At 43.9% G+C, this 25,438-nt stretch overlaps 1 protein-coding gene across 1 annotated transcript in view; it reads right to left on the bottom strand.

Moving 5' to 3' along the window:
• LOC309545657 (transient receptor potential cation channel subfamily M member 2-like) overlaps positions 1-25,438 on the bottom strand; it is a gene marked incomplete at both ends in the record, with an annotated part of 173,037 nt that overhangs the window by 72,803 nt on the left and 74,796 nt on the right. Inside the window, one exon of the mRNA XM_082244928.1 lies at positions 156-291. Within this exon, the coding sequence (XP_082101054.1) occupies positions 156-291 (136 nt within the window). The remainder of the gene's footprint in view (positions 1-155; positions 292-25,438) is intronic.

Below are 25,438 nucleotides of genomic sequence, written 5' to 3' on the forward strand. Positions count from 1 at the left end.
TTCCAGAATTTTTTTTTTTTCCCATGGCTTCAACATTTTTGGAAATGTTAAATCTCTAGTAAGGTGTCCACAAACATTTGCTATAACTGTAGAAATATAAATTATCCTTCAAGAATAATAGGATATTTCCAACCTGTTCTAGATCATGACCTTACCATTCTGCGGAGTATGATAATCTTAGGACCAAGAACTTTGCTGACCGAGAAGATGTGCATGAGGCGGATGCAGAATATCATGAAGTCTATAGACAGGAACACCCGACCCAGATAGACAGTGTCTGTCCGAACCAATCTAGACACAGAAAGAGGGCTGTTAGAAGTGTGCAATGCTACAACAGTCTTATCTCACATAATCTAAGACTGTGGTCCCAGGGCTTCATTTATAAGAGAGAACAAAATCAAAATGTGTCCACCTTGCCTATAGCAAGCAATTCGCGTTTCATTTATGTTGCTTTTTGGAAAATGAGAGCTCCCAGCTCATTGCATCTAATCAGGTTTCGTTATCAGGACAAAAAAAAGGACAGGATTGGCTGCTACTGGCACTTTGTAATATCAAGGGAACACAAGAGAGCACCAAACTAAGTGTAGTAATGCAAAAGCTTTCATTATAAAAATGACAAGTGGCGAGTTACATAAAAGAGGTGATAAACAGTGCCTGTCCTCAAAACTCATGGAACCGGCAGCTCAGCGATCCAAAGTTATCCCCAACTCTAGGCTAGGTAGCTGTATCATCACCGCAAGTTGGTGAAGAAACCATGAAGCATAGTTACATAGTTACATAGTAAGTAAGGTTGAAAAAAGACACAAGTCCATCTGGCTCCACCAATAAAAAAATAAAAAAACAAAAAAAGAAAAACAAAACAGTAATGAAAACCCAACCATACAATCCCATATACACAATCCTATACCCGCAGTTGATCCAGAAGAAGGCGAAAAAACCCCAGCAAAGCATGATCCAATTTGCTTCAGCAGGGGAAAAACATTCCTTGCTGATCCCCCGAGAGGCAATCAGATATTCCCTGGATCAACTTTACCTATAAATAATTGTACCCATTCATACTAAGTCCACCCAGGAAAGAATCCAGGCTTTTTTAAAGCAATCTACTGAGCTAGCCAGAACCACCTCTGGAGGGAGTCTATTCCATATTTTCACAGGTCTTATGGTGAATAATGCAAGAAAAGGTTGATGGCGCTGCCAGTGTATACCTGCTAATCCGTGTATTTTATAATGATGCTAAATAGATGTTGAATATAAAATTAATAAAGTGTCATGTGCTTCATAACTTGTGAAAAATCTATGGTAAGTGCAAAAAATGATAGGTGATCCAGCTCTGTGAAAAGTGCACAATGGTGCTGGTACCAACTACAAATATAACTAGATGAATAAAATTCCTAAGTGAGTAAAACCATAAAAATGAGTGAAGTCAAACCTATAGAAATTCATAAAACTCTGGTGGATCAACCTAAAATCATATATTAATACATATGTGAACTGTGAAATTCTTAAAAGGTGCAAACTCTGCAATAAGAAGCATCAAATGTTGACACTTATGGTGAATAAACCTTTCCGTATTTGGAGACGAAATCTGTTTTCCTCTAGACCTAAAGAGTGCACCCTTGTCCTCTGTGTTGACCTTAAAGTGAACAACTCAACACCAAGTTCACTATATGGACAGAAGCATAGAAGACATGTCCCACAGTCAGTGGTTCTCCAAAATTCATTTGCAGCACTCTCAGAATGTAAGGACAACATGGATATGGACTCAAGCACAGAGGGTGAGAAACCATCGACTCCTATGTCTAATGTATGCAAGACTGCAGCCAAGGACAAAAAAGATAAAGTGAAGTCTCAAAGGAAGCAGCTGTTGCTGGGTGATTCAATCATAAGAAGTGTGGAGCTTAAAGAAAATGGTTTTGTGAGATGTCTCCCTGGTGCTACTGCTAGACGAGATAGAAGACGTATTATTAATATTGTTACGCAAGCAAAGCAGGAAGGGGACGTGGATGTTCTTGTCCATCTAGGGACAAATGACCTGGCTTGCAATGAAGTGTCAGAGGTGAAAAAATCTTTTATCACACTTGGTAATGACGTACAGGATTTTGCATCCAGCATTTCATTTTCTGAAGTTCTGCCTGTGCATAATGTTCAGAATGATAGGCAGAGGCGCATAAAGGAGTTCAACATATGGCTTAGTAAATGGTGTCAAGAGCAAGGATTTGGCTTTGTTTCTCATGATAGCTCTACTTGGAATAGAAAGGAACTGTACAAAAAAGATGGTTTGCATCTTTCTCTCAAAGGAACAAATGTACTTAGTAAACAACTCCAAGAATTTGTGAAAGAGTATTTAAACTAGGAAGGGGGGGGGGGCAAAAGAGTGGAAATACAAGAGTCCAATTGCCCCCCGAAACAATGCCAGAACAGGTCAGAAGCACAGAGGTTAAGAAATGATAAGCTCAGAGTCCTGTCTACAAATGCTCGCAGTTTAGGTAAAAAAATCAATGAACTTGGGTCAATAATGGCATCTGAGAATGTAGATTTAGTGGCTGTTACGGAGACATGGTTTAATGAAAGAAATGACTGGGACATAACCATACCAGGGTACTCTTTATACAGAAGAGACTGAGAAGGCAAGAAAGGAGGAGGAGTGGCCCTGTATGTGAAAGATAGCATTAAATCTAACCTAATACAAGTTGGTAAGAATGCAGTAACTCGTGTAGGTGTGATATATAGACCACCTGGTCAAGTCAAAGAACTAGATGATCTACTAGTTGAAGAAATAGCTAAAATGACAATGAAAGGAGAAGTTATCATTATGGGAGATTTCAATCTTCCAGATATAAACTGGAAAACCAAAATAGCAAGTTCTACCAGGAGTACAGATATTCTAAATTCCCTACTGGGGTTGTCTCTGCAACAAGTGGTTGAGGAGCCAACCCGGAGGGAGGCCATTTTGGATTTGGTATTCACAAATGGGGATTCGGTATATGATGTCATTGAAGGCGAAACCTTGGGATCTAGTGATCACCAGTCAGTGTGGTTTAATATAAGAACTGTGAAAGAGTCACACCACACAAAAATAAAAGTTTTAGATTTTAGAAAAACAGACTTTTCAAAAATGAAATTAGTCATAAATGAGTCCTTATCAGACTGGAACGGATTACATGGAGTCCAGGAGAAATGGGACTACTTAAAAGGTGCATTATTGAAGGCAACAGAAAATTGCATTAGACTTGTCAGTAAAAGCAAAAAAAGGAAGAGACAACTGTGGTACTCAGCAGATGTGGCCCAAATCATTAAAAATAAAAAGCTAGCATTTTGTAATTATAAAAAAACCCAGAGCAATGAAGATAAGGAAATCTACAAGATTAGGCAGAAAGAGGCCAAGCAAGTTATAAGAACTTTTAAAGCGCAGGCAGAAGAAAAACTAGCTCAGTCTATGAAAAAGGGGGATAAGACATTCTTCAGATATATAAATGAAAAAATGAAATTAAAACAAGGAATAACTAAATTAAAAACAAAGGACGGAAGGTATGTAGAAGAGAATAAAGGGCTAGCCGACTGCCTTAATGAATACTTCTGTTCAGTTTTTACAGAAGAAAAAGAAGGAGAAGGACCTCCACTTGAAAGGATGACTAATGAATCGTTTGATGCATGTGTCTTTACAGAGGAAGACGTTCTAAGATTGCTGTCTAAAGTGAAGACAAATAAGTCACAGGGTCCTGATGAGATACACCCAAAATTATTAAAAGAGCTTAGTGGTGAGCTGGCAAAACCATTAACAGATTTATTTAACCAATCTTTAGTAACAGGAGTCGTCCCGGAAGATTGGAAATTGGCAAATGTCGTGCCCATTCACAAGAAAGGTAGTAGGGAGGAATCGAGCAACTATAGACCAGTGAGTCTGACATCAATAGTAGGCAAATTAATGGAAAATCTATTAAAGGATAGGATTGTGGAACATCTTAAATCCCATGGATTGCAAGATGAAAAACAACATGGGTTTACTTCAGGGAGATCATGTCAAACAAATCTTATAGATTTTTTTGACTGGGTGACTAAAATAATAGACGGTGGAGGTGCAGTAGACATTGCATATCTAGATTTTAGTAAGGCTTTTGACACTGTCCCACAAGAAGACTTATCAATAAACTGCAGTCATTGAGCATGGACTCCCATTTTGTTGAGTGGATTAGGCAGTGGCTGAGTGACAGACAACAGAGGGTTGTAGTCAATGGAGAACATTCAGAACAAGGTCATGTTACCAGTGGGGTACCTCAGGGATCTGTACTGGGACCAATTTTGTTTAATATCTTCATAAGTGTTATTGCAAAAGGCCTCGATGGTAAGGTTTGTCTTTTTGCTGATGACACAAAGATATGTAACAGGGTTGATGTTCCTGGAGGGAAACGCCAAATGGAAAAGGATTTAGGAAAACTAGAAGAATGGTCAGAACTCTGGCAACTGAAATTTAATGTGGATAAGTGCAAGATAATGCACCTGGGGCGTAAAAACCCAAGGGCAGAATATAGAATATTTGACACAGTCCTGACCTCAGTATCTGAGGAAAGGGATTTAGGAGTAATTATTTCAGAAGACTTAAAGGTGGGAAGACAATGTAATAGAGCAGCACGAAATGCCAGCAGAATGCTTGGATGTATAGGGAGAGGTATAAGCAGTAGAAAGAGAGAAGTGCTTATGCCGCTGTACAGAACACTGGTGAGACCTCACTTGGAGTATTGTGCGCAGTACTGGAGGCCATATCTCCAGAAGGATATAGATACTCTAGAGAGAGTTCAGAGAAGAGCTACTAAACTAGTACATGGATTGCTGGAAAAAACTTACCAGGAAAGGTTAAAGGACCTTAACATGTATAGCTTGGAAGAAAGAAGAGACAGAGGGGATATGATAGAAACTTTTAAATACATAAAGGGAATCAACTCGGTAAAGGAGGAGAGCATATTTAAAAGAAGAAAAACTACCACAAGAGGATACAGTTTTAAATTAGAGGGGCAAAGGTTTAAAAGTAATATGAGGAAGTATTACTTTACTGAGAGAGTAGTGGATGCATGGAATGACCTTCCTGCAGAAGTGGTAGCTGTAAATACAGTGAAGGAGTTTAAACATGCATGGGATAGGCATAAGGCTATCCTTCATATAAGATAGGGCCAGGGACTATTCATAGGATTCAGATATATTGGGCAGACTAGATGGGCCAAATGGTTCTTATCTGCTGACACATTCTATGTTTCTATGTTTCTATGGACCCCTTATGCATTTATACATGGTGATCATATCCCCCCTTAATCTCCTCTTCTCAAGAGAGAATAAATTCAGTTCCTCTAATCTTTTCTCATAGCTGAGCTCCTCCATGCCTCTTATCAGTTTGGTTGCCCTTCTCTGCACTTTCTCCAGTTCCCCCGATATCCTTTTTTTTAGAACTGGTGCCCAAAACTGAACTGCATATTCCAGATGAGGTCTTACTAAGCAACTAGAACCAGGAAGCAGGGCTCACTGTGGAACGCAATTCTGGACTGGAAGTAATGTCATACCACACAGAGGGCATGACTATGTGTTTCAGAGCTGCCTAGCTTAGGGTGACCAGATGTCCCTGGTTTCCGGAGACAGTCCCCGGAATGAAGACACTGTCCCCGGACCAAGTTTGTCCCCGGTTTTGTCCCCGGATTAATTTGAACAAGGACCTGGGCAATTTTACACTCCCCTGCTCCTACTAGCTTAGGGGGGGTGCATTTTTTTTCCATTATCTGCTACCCTCTCTGATGGTCATGTGCTGGTCAAAGTGGAGGGACTATTTCTTCAGTTTTGAGTGCATTCCCGCTCACATGTTCTTCTGCCTTGGCTCAAGTCCTGACCAGCCACCTGCCTGCCTATCTCCTTGCCTTCCCCAAGGTGATCTTCCTCTGCTCAGCTCCGCTCCCCTGCATTTGTGGGTATCAGAGCCAATCGGGGGGTCTGATGGACTCAATGTCCACTGGTACCTGATGATCATTCTGTAAACAGGCAGAACGGGGTCTGTCAGTAAGGAAGGCATGGATCCTGTGTTCCTGCAAAGCAGGGACACGTATCTATGCCTTCCCTTAGTAAAAGCACCAATGTGTGCCGCACCACAGTGAGGCACACATTTAACCCTTTGATTGCCCTATAAGTTAACCCCTCCCAAGCCAGTGTCATTAGTACAGTGACAGTGCATTTCTTTTTTTTTTTTTTAGCACTGATTACTTAGTGTCACTGGTTCCCACAAAGTGTCACTTAGAGGTTGATTTACTAAAACTGTGTTTGGGGTTGGTACCTCAGGCCATAAAAAAGTGGGGACTTTAAGGGCAAAGTAACAAAGAATAAATTAAGATAAAGGTAATAAAAATAAAGCTTTGTTTACTGTATTGGTAACAAGATATATATTTACAGTAGAAACGATAATTGTGAGGGGCTATAGACCCCTAGGTGAAGAGAAGTGATTTAGTACGAAAATAGTGACAGGTGTGAACGTTGTGACTTATTTGTTGGGAAACTTCTCTATCAGAACAGAGAGTTTCTCCTGCGTTCGCGTTCCAACGCGTTTCGGCTCTCACGTGAGCCTTTTTCAAGGGTACAAGTCACAATTTCTGCAATAATCGTATAGATAATTTCAGTTAGTCATCAAATAGTAAATACTATTGATTTTATTCAAATGTGGTATGCAAAAGAAACTATTGATACGTACATTCATTATTTTCTTGCCATGTGTGATGGTGTTGATCCCTCTGGAGCAACGAGAGCCCGAGCCGTGTAGCCTGCAAGGTATTGTACTTGTTAAGGAAAATGTGTTTGTTTCAATGGTACGTGTGCATGGTTTATGGGGAGGACTTACAGACTATGCTGCCATTAAAGGCCGCCACCTGTTCAATCTTTGCTTCAGATTGTCCCATCAAATGGTCCTCTGGTGCGTAGTGTGTTATCCCCTGGTCGGAACTTGGTACGTCCAACCTGTGGGTGTAGGTCTTTTATGGCTATGAAGTTTCAATATGCATGAATCAGTTTAAATGTTTCAACCCTATTGCGGTATAATTGTTACCTTGTAGGGTTCCTTAGGGTATGTGAACCTCTCTATGCAGTATATATATATATATATATGTCCTGATCCCGGGCTGTGTATCTTGCCACGGTGGAGATCACTAGCTGTGAAATACATAACAAGGCGGTCAAGTGTATGGCTGCATCATGATATGCAAGGAGAGTGTATATTGTTTTGCTTTACAGCTTATCTTTACCTTTAGCCAATTGCTCAGGTGAGCCCTCTCATAGGTTGCTAATGGTATAGCTGATTCTTTTCTGAGGATATTAATACATAGGTATTGTTATTTATGGGGTAAAGCAATGGTCCCAGTGGTACTAGTATGTGTAATTGCCAGGTAATCAATGGTCCCAGTGGTGCTGGTATATTTGGATAGACTCATTTGTACCACATTGGTCCCAGTAATATTGGCCTGTAAAAATTAGGTCAGGAACACAACTGTCAGTGGTGCTAGCGTATTTAGGGAGACTCATATTAATCAAGTAGGCCATTTGTCCAAGTGGTGCCAATATGTATGTATTTTTGATAAACAGCTGTCCCACTAGTGCTGGCACGTTTTTGGGAAGACTCCTTGTATGTCTAGTAAATCATTAATCCCAATGGTATTAACATGTGTGCTGGTCCGATAAATGGTGATAACATTCATGCTAGCATATTTTTGAAAGAACTCACGGTTGGCTGGGCTGTGTACGGCTCCTTCGGTCCTCTCACCTCCCTGGCAACTGGGGAATGAGAGGAGCCGTGGCTCCCCGGCCTATGTATCGGAGACGCGCATGCGCAGTTCCGCTGCACGTCTCCTCAGCTGATGTCCTTCAGCTGACATTAGGCTGTAGGGCGCGTGCGCGGGGTGCGCGCGCATCCTGCCATACGTCATCCGGTGTAATGTTCTGGTACCTCTGGTACCCTTGTTCCATATTTCTCCTTTGCTAATTGAGTCCCATCTTGTGTAACAAGAGACGCATATACCTTTAAGACCAGATGACATCATTGCCGAGCGCCGCTATGAGCGGCTATTTCAATCGCCGGCTTTCTCTCACTCATCGCTCGTTCAAACCACATGTTCACTGCACCTTCTCCTGTGAAGTCGGAGCTGCTGACATTTCCTTTGCTGAACTGACGCCGGAACCTCGCCGCTGATCCGTATCTCGCTACGGGATCACCTCTCTATCTATGGACATTGTTACTACTAACCTATCTAAGTGATAAGTACCCCACAGGGGATTCCTTACTAACCAATCTCCTACTGTCATCTACTGCAATTACCAGGACTATCTATCTATCTATTCCATACCATCTGCATAGACTGTTAGTTCTTGGGACTACCTTCAACTATCCTTGCACTAGGTTACTCTGTCTAAGTATACTCCATCTGTGTCCTCTTACCATCTGCACTATACTAGACATCAGAACTAGGGTTGAGCGGACACCTAGATGTCCGTGTTCGACGGGTTCGGCCGAACTTTAAAAAAAAGTCCGGGTCCGTGTCCCGGACTTTTACCGAACTTTTCCCGGACACCGAACCCCATTGAAGTCAATGGGGACCCGAACTTTAAGGCACTAAAATGGCTCTAAAACACCAAAGGAAAGGGCTAGAGTGCTGCAAATGGCAGCAAAACGTAATTAAGAGCATGGCAAGTGCTCTGCAAACAAATGTGGATAGGGAAATAACTTAAAACAACAAAAAAAAACAGAAAAATAAAACAATGTTCTTCTTCATCTCTGAAGGACGAGGCCCATATGGAGTAGGAGGGAGGTTGAGGTGGTGGTGGATGTGGCGGTGACATAGGCGTGCGCACAGGGTGTGCTGGGTGTGCCTGGGCACACCCTAATCACCTAGGGCACATAGCATTGCCAGTGAGGAGATGGGAAAGATCTCCCTGGGACCTGCTCTGCTCTATTTCTCCTTGCCTACAGGTACATGGCCCCGATACATTACTCTCCCTGCTGGCAAACACATGCATGTGTATTTCAACTTTGGGGTGCACACCTTAATGCAATAGGCTGCGCACACCTATGGGCGGTGTAGGTGGAAGCGGCGGTGGAGGAGGACCAGGGCCGGATTAACAGCATCATGGGCTTGGTGCTGAGGATTTTGAAGGGCCTTAGGGCCGTGCCTTGCCATGCACCCAGAGGAGGAAGGGTGCAGCCATGCATGCCTAATTCAACATGGGATGCTGTCTCTGAAGCCCATAAACACATCCATGCATCGCCAACTGTCCCTCCTTGTCCGGCCTTCACGCTGTGTGGGGAGGTTCTGAGGGTGCTGCCTGGGGAAGCGAGCATAGAAGCCAGACTTCTGTGTTTACAAGTGACAGAAGAGCGGTAACAGTGAATATGGCCAACCCGGGGCCTATATAAAAGGTAGGGGCCTGGAGCTGCAGCTCCAATAGACCCTACATTAATCTGGCCCTGAGGAGGAGGACGAGGTAGCCAACACTGCTTCTTTTCACAAATTTTAAATGAGGGTACACCCCAAAAGAGTGAGAAAGAGCAAAAATGGAACAATGGGTGGGTAAGGTCGGTATCCATTGCTATTCTGCATAAGGTACGGAAAAGTCCCGTGGGATCCATGCCTGGTTCATTTTAATGAACGTGAGCTTGTCCACATTGTCTCTGGACAGGCGGCTGCGCTTGTCTGTTATAACGCCCCCAGCCGTGCTAAATACCCGTTCAGATAATACACTGGCTGCAGGGCACGCCAGCACCTCCAAGGCGTAAAGGGCAAGCTCAGGCCATGTGCCCAATTTGGAGACCCAGAAGTTGAAGGGGGCAGACCCGTCATTCACTACATGTAGGCGTGTGCACACATACTGCTCCACCATGTTGGTAAAATGCTGCCTCCTGCTAAGACGTTCCATCTGAGCTGCTGGTGCTGCTGTTTGTTGTGGCGTGCTGACAAAGCTTTTCCACATTTCGGCCATGCTAACCCTGCCTTCTGAGGTGCTGGCGGTGCCCTGGTTGCGTTGGCGACCTCCTCCTCCTCCTCCTCTGCCTTGTGCTTCCACTGTGGCCCCGCTGTCAGATGGGAATGCCAGCAGCATGGCGTCTACCAGCGTGCGCTTGTACTCGCGCATCTTGCGATCGCGCTCCAGTGAGTGAATTAAGGACGGTACGTTGTCCTTGTAACGGGGATCCAGCAGCGTGGCCACCCAGTAATCAGCACAAGTTAGAATGTGGGCAACTCGGCGGTCGTTGTGGAGACACTGCAGCATGTAATCGCTCATGTGTGCCAGGCTGCCCAGAGGCGACGAAAGGCTGTCCTCTGTGGGAGGTGTATGGTCCGTGTCCTCTGTATCCCCCCAGCCACGCACCAGTGATGGCCATGAGCTGGCCTGGGTGCCACCCTGCTGTGAACATGGTTCCATCTCCTCCTCCAGCTCCTCCTCCTCCTCATCCTCCTCATCCTCCAGAACTGTGCCCCTGCTGGACAATTGCGTCCCTGGCGTTTGCGTGTGCAGGAACCCACCCTCGGAGCCCCTTGCGAATGACTGCCCTGAAAGCCTTGGAAATGTTACCTCTTCATCCTCCTCCTCCTCCTCATCCTGTGCCACATCCTCTTCCATCATCGCCCGAATTGTTTTTTCAAGGAGGCATAGAAGTGGGATAGTTAAGCTGAGAACGGCGTCATTGCCACTGGCCATGTTGGTGGAGTACTCAAAACAGCGCAACAAGGCACACAGGTCTCGCATGGAGGCCCAGTTATTGGTGGTGAAGTGGTGCTGTTCCGCAGAGCGACTCACGCGTGCGTGCTGCAGCTGAAACTCCACTATGGCCTGCTGCTGCTCGCACAGTCTTTCCAGCATGTGCAAGGTGGAGTTCCACCTTGTGGGCACGTCACATATGAGGCGGTGAGCGGGAAGGCCGAAGTTACGCTGCAGCGCTGCCAGGCGAGCAGCAGCAGGGTGAGAACGCCGAAAGTGCGCACAAACGGCCCGCACTTTCTGCAGCAGCTCTGACATATCGGGGTAGTTTTTAAGGAACCTCTGCACCACCAAATTCAGCACATGCGCCAGGCAAGGGATGTGCGTCAAACCGGCTAGGCCCAGAGCTGCTATGAGATTTCGCCCGTTATCGCACACCACCAGGCCGGGCTTGAGGCTCGCTGGCAGCAACCACTCATTTGTCTGCTGTTCCATGCTCCTCCACAACTCCTGCGCGGTGTGTGGTTTGTCCCCCAAACAGGCAAGTTGTAAAACTGCCTGCTGTCGTTTACCCCTGGCCGTGCTGAAGTTGGTGGTGAAGGTGTTACGCTGTCCGGATGAGGAGGCGGTAGAGGATGAGGAAGCGGAGTAGGAGGAGTTAGGAACAGGAGGCAAACTGAAGCGCCCTGCAATCCTCGGTGGTGGAAGGACATGCGCCAAATTGCTATCCGCCTCAGGCCCATCCGCCACTGCATTTACCCAGTGTGCCGTTAGGGAGATATAACGCCCCTGACCGTGCTTACTGGTCCACGTATCCGTAGTTAGGTGGACCTTGGCACAGATGGCGTTGCGCAGTGCACACCTGATTTTTTCCCCCACTTGGTTGTGCAGGGAAGGGATGGCTTGCCTGGAAAAGTAGTGGCGGCTGGGCACGACGTACTGTGGGACAGCCACCGACATAAGGTTTTTAAAACTGTGCGTCTCCACCAGACGGAATGACAGCATTTCAAAGGCCAATAATTTTGAAATGCTGGCATTCAGGGCCAGGGATCGCGGGTGGGTAGGGGGGTACTTCCTCTTCCTCTCAAGTGTTTGGGAGATGGAAAGCTGAACGCTTCCACGGGACATTGTGGAGATGGTTGTTGGTGACCCAGGTGGTGGTGTTGCTGACAGATCGTCTGTTTGCGGGGTGGCAGGTGCCGGTATCACTACAGATGTGGCTGGAGCGGCCGAGACTGCAGCAGAAGAGGAAGCAGGATGAGCCAGAGACGTTTCTTGGTTTTGAAGGTGTGTACTCCACTGCAGCTCGTGCTTTGCACTTAGATGCCTGATCATGCAGGTTGTGCTCAGGTTGAGAAGGTTCATGCCTCGCTTCAAGCTCTGATTGCACAGGGTGCAAACCACTCGTGTCCTGTCATCAGCACATTTTCTAAAGAACTTCCACGCTAGAGAACTCCTTTGAGCTGACTTTGGTGCGCTCGTTCCCTTGCTGCGTTGGGCAGTAGCGGGCGTAGTGTCTAGGGCACGGCCGCTCCGCTTCTGCACCCTGCTCCCTCTTCTGCTGTGCTGGTGGCTCTGTGCGACCACCGCCTCTTCCTCCAAACTACTCAGTTCACCTGCATGACGTTCATTCCATGTGGGGTCGAGGACCTCATCGTCCTCCACATCATCTTCCACCCAGTCTTCACCCCTGCCCTCCTTGTCGGTCTCCACAATGCTGAACGCCGCAGCAGTTGGCACCTGCGTTTCGTCATCATCGGAGACGTGCTGCGATGATCCTTGCATGTACTCATCTTGAGGAATAAGTGGTTGGGCATCGCTGCACTCAATCTCTTCCACTTCTGGGGCAGGGCTAGGTGGATGGCCCTGGGAAACCCTGCTGACAGAGTCCTCAAAAAGAATAAGAGACTGCTGTATGGCTTGGGGCTCAGACTGCTGGCCTGATTTGCAAGGGGGTGAGGTGAAAGACGGTTGGACATTGGCTGCAGGTGCCAACTCTGACCTTTCTGCAGTAGACTGGGTGGGAGACAATGTGAAGGAACTGGAGGCACTGTCAGCAGCAAACCAATCTACTATCGCCTCAACTTGTTCTGGCCTCATCACTTCTAGGGGCGTTTGATGCCCTACCAAATACTGATGCAGGTTCTGTCGCCTACTCACACTTGAGGAAGGTGTTTCACTTGTGCGTGTAGCTGGCACAGATCGACCATGTCCTCTCCTTGCAACAGGAGCTCTACCAGCAGCACCACGACCCAGGCCACGGCCCTTATTTGACGGTCTCCTCATATTTCTGTAATTTAAGATCTTGCCCTAGAAAGGTTTTTATTGAATAGCGGAATAGAAAATATGATCCAAAAAAAGTGTATGTATATCACACGTACACAACCACACTAGGCCCCAATTACTATTGTTTGTACCCCTAAAAGGCTAGATGAGGAGTAGGGGGAGTATGGAACAGGCAGCACCCTCAAACCTTCAGAAGTATGAGATGAACCCCAACAACTTGGAAAGGTGGATCTCTCTCACACGTACCGACACAGACTATCCCGCAATTCAATTGATCCTCAAAGGTTTTTATTGAATAGCGGAATAGGAAATATGATCAAAAAAAGTGTATGTATCTCGCACGTACACAACCACACTAGGCCCCAATTACTATTGTTTGTACCCCTAAAAGGCTAGATGAGGAGTAGGGGGGGTATGGAACAGGCAGCACCCTCAAACGTTCAGAAGTATGAGATGAACCCCAACAACTTGGAAAGGTGGATCTCTCTCACACGTACCGACACAGACTATCCCGCAATTCAATTGATCCCCAAAGGTTTTTATTGAATAGCGGAATAGGAAATATGATCAAAAAAAGTGTATGTATCTCACACGTACAGAAACACACTAGGCCCCAATTACTATTGTTTGTACACCTAAAAGGATGGATGAGGAGGAGGAGGAGTATGGAACAGGCAGCACCCTCAAAGCTTCAGAAGTATGAGATGAACCCCAAAAACTTGGAAAGGTGGATCTCACACGTACCGACACAGACTATCCCGCAATTTAATTGATCCCCAAAGGTTTTTATTGAATAGCGGAATAGGAAATATGATCAAAAAATGTGTATGTATCTCACACGTACAGAAGCACACTAGGCCCCAATTACTATTGTTTGTACACCTAAAAGGATGGATGAGGAGGAGGAGGAGTATGGAACAGGCAGCACCCTCAAAGCTTCAGAAGTATGAGATGAACCCCAAAAACTTGGAAAGGTGGATCTCACACGTACCGACACAGACTATCCCGCAATTTAATTGATCCCCAAAGGTTTTTATTGAATAGCGGAATAGGAAATATGATCAAAAAAAGTGTATGTATCTCGCACGTACAGAAACACACTAGGCCCCAATTACTATTGTTTGTACACCTAAAAGGATGGATGAGGAGGAGGAGGAGTATGGAACAGGCAGCACCCTCAAAGCTTCAGAAGTATGAGATGAACCCCAAAAACTTGGAAAGGTGGATCTCACACGTACCGACACAGACTATTCCGCAATTTAATTGATCCCCAAAGGTTTTTATTGAATAGCGGAATAGGAAATATGATCAAAAAATGTGTATGTATCTCACACGTACAGAAGCACACTAGGCCCCAATTACTATTGTTTGTACACCTAAAAGGATGGATGAGGAGGAGGAGGAGTATGGAACAGGCAGCACCCTCAAAGCTTCAGAAGTATGAGATGAACCCCAAAAACTTGGAAAGGTGGATCTCACACGTACCGACACAGACTATCCCGCAATTTAATTGATCCCCAAAGGTTTTTATTGAATAGCGGAATAGGAAATATGATCAAAAAAAGTGTATGTATCTCGCACGTACAGAAACACACTAGGCCCCAATTACTATTGTTTGTACACCTAAAAGGATGGATGAGGAGGAGGAGGAGTATGGAACAGGCAGCACCCTCAAAGCTTCAGAAGTATGAGATGAACCCCAAAAACTTGGAAAGGTGGATCTCACACGTACCGACACAGACTATTCCGCAATTTAATTGATCCCCAAAGGTTTTTATTGAATAGCGGAATAGGAAATATGATCAAAAAATGTGTATGTATCTCACACGTACAGAAGCACACTAGGCCCCAATTACTATTGTTTGTACACCTAAAAGGATGGATGAGGAGGAGGAGGAGTATGGAACAGGCAGCACCCTCAAAGCTTCAGAAGTATGAGATGAACCCCAAAAACTTGGAAAGGTGGATCTCACACGTACCGACACAGACTATTCCGCAATTTAATTGATCCCCAAAGGTTTTTATTGAATAGCGGAATAGGAAATATGATCAAAAAATGTGTATGTATCTCACACGTACAGAAGCACACTAGGCCCCAATTACTATTGTTTGTACACCTAAAAGGATGGATGAGGACGAGGAGGAGTATGGAACAGGCAGCACCCTCAAAGCTTCAGAAGTATGAGATGAACCCCAAAAACTTGGAAAGGTGGATCTCACACGTACCGACACAGACTATCCCGCAATTTAATTGATCCCCAAAGGTTTTTATTGAATAGCGGAATAGGAAATATGATCAAAAAAAGTGTATGTATCTCGCACGTACACAACCACACTAGGCCCCAATTACTATTGTTTGTACCCCTAAAAGGCTAGATGAGGAGTAGGGGGGGTATGGAACAGGCAGCACCCTCAAACCTTCAGAAGTATGAGATGAACCCCAACAACTTGGAAAGGTGGATCTCTCTCACACGTACCGACACAGACTATCCCGCAATTCAATTGATCCTCAAAGGTTTTTATTGAATAGCGGAATAGGAAATATGATCAAAAAAAGTGTATGTATCTCGCACGTACACAACCACACTAGGCCCCAATTACTATTGTTTGTACCCCTAAAAGGCTAGATGAGGAGTAGGGGGGGTATGGAACAGGCAGCACCCTCAAACCTTCAGAAGTATGAGATGAACCCCAACAACTTGGAAAGGTGGATCTCTCTCACACGTACCAACACAGACTATCCCCCAATTTAACTGATCCCCAAAGGTTTTTGATTAAATAGCGGAATAGAAAATATGATCCCAAAAAAGTGTATGTATATCACACGTACACAACCACACTAGGCCCCAATTACTATTGTTTGTACCCCTAAAAGGCTAGATGAGGAGTAGGGGGAGTATGGAACAGGCAGCACCCTCAAACCTTCAGAAGTATGAGATGAACCCCAACAACTTGGAAAGGTGGATCTCTCTCACACGTACCAACACAGACTATCCCCCAATTTAACTGATCCCCAGAGGTTTTTGATTAAATAGCGGAATAGAAAATATGATCCCAAAAAAGTGTATGTATATCACACGTACACAACCACACTAGGCCCCAATTACTATTGTTTGTACCCCTAAAAGGCTAGGAGTAGGGGGAGTATGGAACAGGCAGCACCCTCAAACCTTCAGAAGTATGAGATGAACCCCAACAACTTGGAAAGGTGGATCTCTCTCACACGTACCAACACAGACTATCCCCCAATTTAACTGATCCCCAGAGGTTTTTGATTAAATAGCGGAATAGAAAATATGATCCCAAAAAAGTGTATGTATATCACACGTACACAACCACACTAGGCCCCAATTACTATTGTTTGTACCCCTAAAAGGCTAGGAGTAGGGGGAGTATGGAACAGGCAGCACCCTCAAACCTTCAGAAGTATGAGATGAACCCCAACAACTTGGAAAGGTGGATCTCTCTCACACGTACCAACACAGACTATCCCCCAATTTAACTGATCCCCAGAGGTTTTTGATTAAATAGCGGAATAGAAAATATGATCCCAAAAAAGTGTATGTATATCACACGTACACAACCACACTAGGCCCCAATTACTATTGTTTGTACCCCTAAAAGGCTAGGAGTAGGGGGAGTATGGAACAGGCAGCACCCTCAAACCTTCAGAAGTATGAGATGAACCCCAACAACTTGGAAAGGTGGATCTCTCTCACACGTACCAACACAGACTATCCCCCAATTTAACTGATCCCCAGAGGTTTTTGATTAAATAGCGGAATAGAAAATATGATCCCAAAAAAGTGTATGTATATCACACGTACACAACCACACTAGGCCCCAATTACTATTGTTTGTACCCCTAAAAGGCTAGGAGTAGGGGGAGTATGGAACAGGCAGCACCCTCAAACCTTCAGAAGTATGAGATGAACCCCAACAACTTGGAAAGGTGGATCTCTCTCACACGTACCAACACAGACTATCCCCCAATTTAACTGATCCCCAGAGGTTTTTGATTAAATAGCGGAATAGAAAATATGATCCCAAAAAAGTGTATGTATATCACACGTACACAACCACACTAGGCCCCAATTACTATTGTTTGTACCCCTAAAAGGCTAGGAGTAGGGGGGAGTATGGAACAGGCAGCACCCTCAAACCTTCAGAAGTATGAGATGAACCCCAACAACTTGGAAAGGTGGATCTCTCTCACACGTACCAACACAGACTATCCCCCAATTTAACTGATCCCCAAAGGTTTTTGATTAAATAGCGGAATAGAAAATATGATCCCAAAAAAGTGTATGTATATCACACGTACACAACCACACTAGGCCCCAATTACTATTGTTTGTACCCCTAAAAGGCTAGATGAGGAGTAGGGGGAGTATGGAACAGGCAGCACCCTCAAACCTTCAGTATGAGATTGTGTTCACTGTACCCCACAAAGATTGAGTTCACTGCACCCCACAATGATTGTGTTCACTGCACCCCACAAAGATTGTGTTCACTGCACCTCACAAAGATTGTGTTCACTGTACCCCCCAAAGATTTTGTTCACTGCACCCCACAAAGATTCTGTTCACTGTACCCCACAAAGATTGTGTTCACTGCACCCCAAAAAGATTGTGTTCACTGCACCCCAAAAAGGATGTTGTTCACTGCACCCCAAAAAGGATGTTGTTCACTCCACCCCAAAAAGATTGTGTTCACTGCACCCCACAAAGATTGTGTTCACTGCACCCCAAAAAGATTGTGTTCACTGCACCCCAAAAATGATTTTGTTCACTGCACCCCAAAAAGGATTTTGTTCACTGCACCCCAAAAAGGATGTTGTTCACTCCACCCCAAAAAGATTGTGTTCACTGCACCCCAAAAAGATTGTGTTCACTGCACCCCACAAAGGATTTTGTTCACTGCACCCCAAAAAGATTGTGTTCACTGCACCCCAAAAAGGATGTTGTTCACTGCACCCCAAAAAGGATTTTGTTCACTGCACCCCAAAAAGATTGTGTTCACTGCACCCCACAAAGGATTTTGTTCACTGCACCCCACAAAGATTGTGTTCACTGCACACCAAAAAGGATTGTGTTCACTGCACCCCAAAAAGATTTTGTTCACTGCACCCCAAAAAGATTGTGTTCACTGCAGCCCAAAAAGATTGTGTTCACTGCAGCCCAAAAAGATTGTGTTCACTGCAGCCCAAAAAGATTGTGTTCACTGCAGCCCAAAAAGATTGTGTTCACTGCAGCTCACACACAGAAAAATGGATGTGGATCACTGACACCTGCCTATCTCCAATCCCACACCACACAGCAATATCGATTGTAGTTTGTAGAACACAGTTTCCCTAAAATTCAGCAGACTCTGTCCCTAACAGGATTGAGAAGAGATCGTAGATCAGGATTGAGTGCAGATTCACCCCACCCCCCACACAGCAATATCGATTGTAGTTTGTAGAACACAGTTTCCCTAAAATTCAGCAGACTCTGTCCCTAACAGGATTGAGAAGAGATCGTAGATCAGGATTGAGTGCAGATTCACCCCACCCCCCACACAGCAATATCGATTGTAGTTTGTAGAACACAGTTTCCCTAAAATTCAGCAGACTCTGTCCCTAACAGGATTGAGAAGAGATCGTAGATCAGGATTGAGTGCAGATTCACCCCACCCCCCACACAGCAATATCGATTGTAGTTTGTAGAAGACACTGACCCTATATAATTCAGCAGACTCTATCCCTAAAATGCCTACAACTCGCCCTGCCTAAACACTCCGACCTGTCCCTCAATTCTATCCGGACACAAATGGTTTTTTCCTGCCTATCTTTCCCTAATCAGCAGCCAGCACGTTGATGTGTGCTCTCTGTCCCTGAATCTAAGCAGCATAATGACGCCGCTGCGGCTGCCTCGAACTTATAAAGACTTGGTCACATGCTTCAGACGGCCAATCACAGCTACTGAGACATTTGCAGGCATGGCTGGGATGGCTTAAGGCACACCAGTTAAACGATTGTTGATTGGCTGTTGAAAGCCCGCCATGAAAAGAGCGCCAAAGCATGCAAAACCCGGAAATAAAACGACCGAACACGGATTTTTACCCGAACATACAGTAAAGTGTCCGTGTCCGTGTTCGGGTACAAAAAATCCAATTATTCGGTACGAACACGAATAATACAGTCCGTGTTCGCTCAACACTAATCAGAACCTATCTGCTTACCATCACTTGCAACTCTCCTAATATTACTCCTAGTAATCACCATACAACCTGTCTCTCATCTATACATTCTCATATGTTCTATCCCTCCACTAAAACATCTGATTGAGTATATGTATATTGCATAACAGGCTGTACACCGTGATGAAGTCCTGAGAGTTGGATAGGTTTATTCAACAGTATCTCTACAAGGCTACTGAGTGTGATAATTCTGCAGCTGAAAATCCATCCATTAACAAAAACGTATGAACGTTACATCCGGACAATAGCGCGGCCGCCGACACGGAGGTGTGCGAGCTCCCGAGTGACTGATGCTCGGGAGGAGGCGTGATGGTAGCGATGCCTGCTCGTACATATTCGCCCCTGCTATTGTGACAACACCAGCAGGGGCTTTCCGTGCCGGGTGTTCCAGAGGGAATCATTTGTACAAAACTACCTGGTTTAACATGATATGTTTTTGCACAGATTTCTGCATGACAAAGAATAATTGATATAGGTTATAAAAGTATAATTATAGAGCCGCACAATGCAGAATTCTTTATATAATATTAACAGCAGAGTGAATTATTGCGTGGATTCATTTGGAGTAGGAAAAAGGGGGGGAAACTAAGTCTAAGCCAGATTGGAATCGGGTATTCCCTGCCTTACTGGTATACATATCCTTCTTTTGTGTTTATTATCTTCATTATCTGGGAGGTGTAATGGGGAGGGGGGGTTTCCCCTTTCCAGTATTGTTCATTGTGTATTTTTATACTCAATAGAGGAGAGATTCGGGGACCTTTGAATGTTGTGTTTAACACAAGTAAATCATTTTAGTGTTATTATTGTATTAGGTCTAATTTTCTGCTTCCACCCATCAAGTGCAAGCCAGAAATCTATTGTGGGTCTATGTTGTCTTTAGAGTGGAGGGTTACCATGTTCAGGCACCCATTCTGCTCTGTATGATTCTGTCAGTCCGTTTTCCCAGAGGAGAACCCTTCCAAAAAAGGTCTATAGCTTTCGAAATTTGTTTAGTCCCGGGGGCGTAGTGGCCTTGAGGCGTTGGATCCACCTCATTTCAAGCTGTAGGAGGGTCTTGTTCCAGTCTCCCCCCCGACTTGGAACATGTACCCTTTCCAAGGCCATAAATGATACATTGGGCATTTTATAAGCGTGTTTGTAGGCCACGTGGCGTCCCAGAGGCAGGTAGAAATTGCACAGTTCCATGCTGTTCATGTTCTTACTTATTCTTCTCCCAAATTCCTGCTTTGTTTTTCCCACGTGGAATGCTTTGCACTCGCACCTCATCAGGTAGACTATACCCTTGGTGCGGCAATTCGCGTAGTGCTTAGGCTCGAATTCCTCGCCGTTGGGTAGGGTGGTTCTCAAGCATTTCTTTATCACCCTGCATTGGTCGCACGTGCCACAGGAGTAGGTGCCCTTCGCTTTGCACGGGTCCTTGCGACTCCCCTCCCGGAATTCGCTTCGTATCAGGTCATTCCTTATTGCCCCTGCCTTCCTATATGTTTTAGGTGGGCAGTCTGTTATGAATTTGTTGACAGTTGGGTCCTCCTTGAGGATTGTCCAATGTTTGTTTAGGATGTTCCTAATTTTCCTATGCTCATTGGTGTATCTCATGATTAATCTTGTCTTTTGTTCTGTCGGTTTGGGATCCCTTACTTTCTTCTTAAACAGGATTTATTTTCTGTCTTTCGTTATGACTCTGTTGTAGGCCTTCCTCAAGGAGGTCTTGGAATACCCTCTATCAAGAAGCTTGTTGGTTAGTGAGTCTGCCTCTCTCTTGAAGTCGTCGTTGCTGGTACAGTTGCGTTTTATTCTGAGGTATTGGCTGAATGGGATTGCTTGTTTTAAAGGCGTTGGGTGGAAGCTGGTAGCGTGCAGTATTGAATTGCCAGCGGTCTCTTTACGGTAGAGTGTTGTTTTTATTGTGCCGTCTTGCTCTTTACAAACCCAGGTGTCCAGGAAGGGGATCCTGTTTCTGCTGAAATTCAGGGTAAAAAACATGTTGTAGTTGTTTTTATTTAATGTTCATCTGAAGTCCTCTATTACTTCCTCTGGGCCCGTCCATACGATCAGGATGTCATCTATAAATCTCTGCCATACTAGTATGTTGTCTGTGTATGGCCTATTTCGGTCATTTCTCAGGAATTCCTGTTCCCAGGTTCCTAAGTATAGATTTGCGTAGCTAGGTGCACAGCTCATGCCCATAGCTACCCCGCATACCTGCAGGTAGTATGAGCCGTCGAACATGAAGTAATTCCTTTTCAGGATATATTCCAACATGTTGACGATAAAGTTGTTAAAGTTGGCGTCCTGTAGACTGTGTTCTCTCAGTATCTTGCTGATCGTTGCTATTCCCTTGTCATGCGGGATGTTATTATATAACGCTTCCACGTCCACTGTGATGAGTATCGAGTCTTCAGGGATTACCATGTTGTCAAGGATCTGTAAAAGGTGCATAGTGTCTCTTGTGTACGAGGCCAGGCTGGTCGCGTGTGGGCGTAAGTAAGCATCTATTACTTCGCTGATTCCTTCCGAAATATTGCCATTCCCAGACATGATGGGTCTCCCCGGTGGATTTGTTTTGTTTTTATGCACCTTGGGTAGTGAGTAAAACGCCGGAGTTCTGGGGTATTTAGTTCTTATAAAGTTCCAAAGTGTGGGTGAGATTATCCCATCGTTGCCTGCTTTATCCACTTTTTGATAAAACTCCTCTTTAAACCTTTGGATCATCACTGGTGATATTTTTTTGTAACATTTTTCATTGTTTAAAATTTTCAAGCACATCTCCTTATACTTAGCGTTGTCCATGATGACGACATTTCCACCTTTGTCGGATGGCTTTATAGTTATTCCCTCAATTTCCCGTAGTTCCCTCAGGGCTTTTTTCTGAGATTTTGTTAAATTCTGCTTGTTTCTGTCTCCTAACATCTTCTCTATGTCCTTAGTCGTCTCCCTTACAAAGAGGGCTATAGCCGGATTAAGGTTTAGGGGCGGAAACTTCTGTGATTTCTTCTTGAATTTCTTTAGTATTTCATCTTTGTCATGTGATCTGCCTGCTTCTTCCTCCTCCTCCTCACTATCTGATTGGTCGGGGGTTTCATCATTCCAATCATCAAGGCCGCCTTCCTGCAATAGGAGATTGAGATCCCTTAGTGCTCGGAACTCTGCGGCCGATAAGGGGGGTTGGGGTTCACTTAGTGCCGGTTCACACTTATGCGCTTGCGCTTGCAATGCGAATTTGCAGTGCGAGTTTCCCTTGTGTTTTTCAATAGTACCAGCGCGATTGTAATGAAAATTTTATTGCGTTGATTATGTTAATTAAGCTCAGGAGGGGTGGAGCTGAGGGGAAAATCAAACAAAAAATAAAAATTCGCACATAAGAATTCGCACATATCTGAACTGATAATGCGAGTCCAGACCGATTTACATTGATGTCTATGGAGACTAAATTCGCAACGCAACTCTGTAAACTCGCACAAGACCCTTTTTATCATCGCATCACATTCGCATCTGGATCGCAACGCATAGATGTGAACGAGTGTCACGAATTCAATGAATTTTGTAAATGCATGCGATTGGAGACTATTTAGAACGCATAGCATTCGCAGTACAAGCGCATAAGTGTGAACCGGCACTTATGGTTGGTTGTTTGCTGTACATCACTTGCTGTAAAAGTTTTCTCGCGAATAGGTGAACATCTTTGATAGCTTCAAATTTGTCAACCGATTTGTTAGGACAGAATGACAGTCCCAGTGTCAGAATCTCGGTTTGTTCTTTTGTCAGTAAATGTGAGGATAAATTGATAATTGTAAGGCCTTGCTTCTCCGTTTCCTTGCCCTGTATTTTTGCTCCGGCTACTTGTTTTCCTTTGTCGGTCTTCCTCGCTGGCCTAAAAAAGGTTTTTGTTTCTTAGGATCCTGTTTATCGATCTGAGATCTTGTGAAGATCTGGTGGTGCCTCACTGGGGTGCGTTATCTATTTCACTGCGTGGTTCTTCGGGTGTGTCAGTATCTTCCTCACTTCTATCGGTGGTCTCCTATTCTGGCTGAACGCATTCTTGTCGCGCCAATACTTTTTCTCTTTCTTCCTTAAGATCTCTTTACTATGTTGTTCAAGATGTTCCTTAAGTCTTTAGATTTACTAAAACTGAAGAGTGAAAAAATGGGCACAGCTGTGCACGGCAGCCAATCAGCTTTCAACTTCAGCTTGTTCAATTAAGCTTTGATTTAGAAATCTGGAAGCTGATTGGTTTCTATGCAGAGCTGCACCAGATTTTGTATTCTCCAGTTTTAGTAAATTAACCCCTTAGTGTCAAATTATTCCGTCGCAATATTGCAGTCCCGCTATAAGTCGCTGATTGTCGCCATTACCAGTAAAAAAAAAAATATGTCCCCAGATTTAATATGAAAAATCTGGTCACCTTAGCCTAGCTGCTTGGTCAATCCTGAATTGTTGATTACAAAACTGTAACGCTAATGCAGACAAATAAAAAAAAAGAGGAATAAAATTGTGATACGCTTCATTTAGTGTTAATCTGCAACATAAACATAAATAAATGATATTCTCACAATATACAAAATAATATAATGAAAAACATATGTGCACCAACCATCCAGGCAATAGGATGTGAAAATATTGTAGTCCAAATAAGTGCAAATACTCCAAACTCAAAAAGAAGAATCCAGCAGAAGCTGACATTAAATTTCATGAGAAAAAAATATGTTTTTCAGATTGTGTTCTTGTGAAAGTCTTCTTTTTTTTTTTTTTTTTTTGTTCCAAAATTTTTATTGAAAAGTGTATGAAGGTTTAAAATATTTTCATGCAAAAGATAAATGAAAACGTAACATTTTGATGTCAATGGTATAAAACAGTTACATAAGAAGTATATCAAGATAAAGAACCATAGAAATATTCGAACCTGAGTACAGAGAATATAACAAGTATCTAGTAACTCATATGGTTCGATTAGGTTAAAATAAACAACTGTCAATGTTTGAAGTAATAACAAAACTTCTGTCTGATACTGAAACATATTTGGTGAAAAAAAAAAACCTTAAATTTTCTTGGGTGATTAAGAAATTGTATGATAAGTGTGATTATTGAGTGTAAGATGCCAATATTTTGACAAACGACCATGAGTGGCCTATTGCCAGTACAGTATGGAAATAGATACAATAGAAGAAAAAATGAAGGGGGGCTATCGGGACTCTGAGGGGTACTCAGACCAACATAAATGAATAAACCACTGTATTAAAATATCAAAAATGTATTACATAAAGCAAAAAATATATTTAAAATGTGTTGTCCATATACAAACAAACAATTCAGCATACAAATGCATGTGGGGGGGGGGGGGGGGGGGAAGAACTTCATAATATATATACCAACTACATTAGACATGGAACAAAATATCCAATATTGCCCTCACTGACTAAACAGCATAGTCAGATGAATGTAGTTGCCCAGGATGCCCGACATGTTTCGCGGAGACGGCTTCTTCAGGGGGGAAAAGGATGATGCACAATTGGTATCATATACATGTACTAGGTATGATGCAAAAGGACATAATGAATACAATATATTAAATAAATAGACATGGTAAAGATTACAACATTCATAGCAACATGTGTCCAGCTCCCAGATGGGCCGAGTCTCCCAAAAACACCCACTTTAACCTGCCAGCAGCCGTCTGGCCAAGAGACTCCACACCTTGTTGTCCCTTGGCTTCTTACTTGAATCATACTCAAAAAGACTTGAGGCTGTAATTGGTGCCAAAGGTGCTTCACCAAACTATTGAGCAAAGGCTGTGAATACTTATGTACATGGGATTTTTTTTCTTTCATTTTTCATTTTTAATAAATTTTTAAAGATTTCAAACAAACTTCTTTCACATTGTCATTATGGGGGGATTGTTTGTCGAATTTTGAGGAAAATAATGAATTTAATCCCTTTTGGAATAAGGCTGTAACATAACAAATTGTTGAAAAAATGAAGCTCTGTGAATACTTTCCGGATGCACTGTATCCAGCATGTATTATGCACATAATTTTTTGAAATGTTCAGTTAGGGGGAGATCCCCAGGAATAGATTCGGTCACCCAGACTTTGAGACCAACCAAAGATTTCTCATGAAATTCAGCAAACTGTTATAGCACACTGTGTTTGGGACTACCCTCCTCCTCAACAATGTTTCGATGTTTGCCAAATCTCTTGCACAATGA

This window comes from Pelophylax lessonae (genome assembly GCF_965119305.1).
Source record: "Pelophylax lessonae genome assembly, chromosome: 2".
Taxonomy (NCBI): domain Eukaryota; kingdom Metazoa; phylum Chordata; class Amphibia; order Anura; family Ranidae; genus Pelophylax; species Pelophylax lessonae.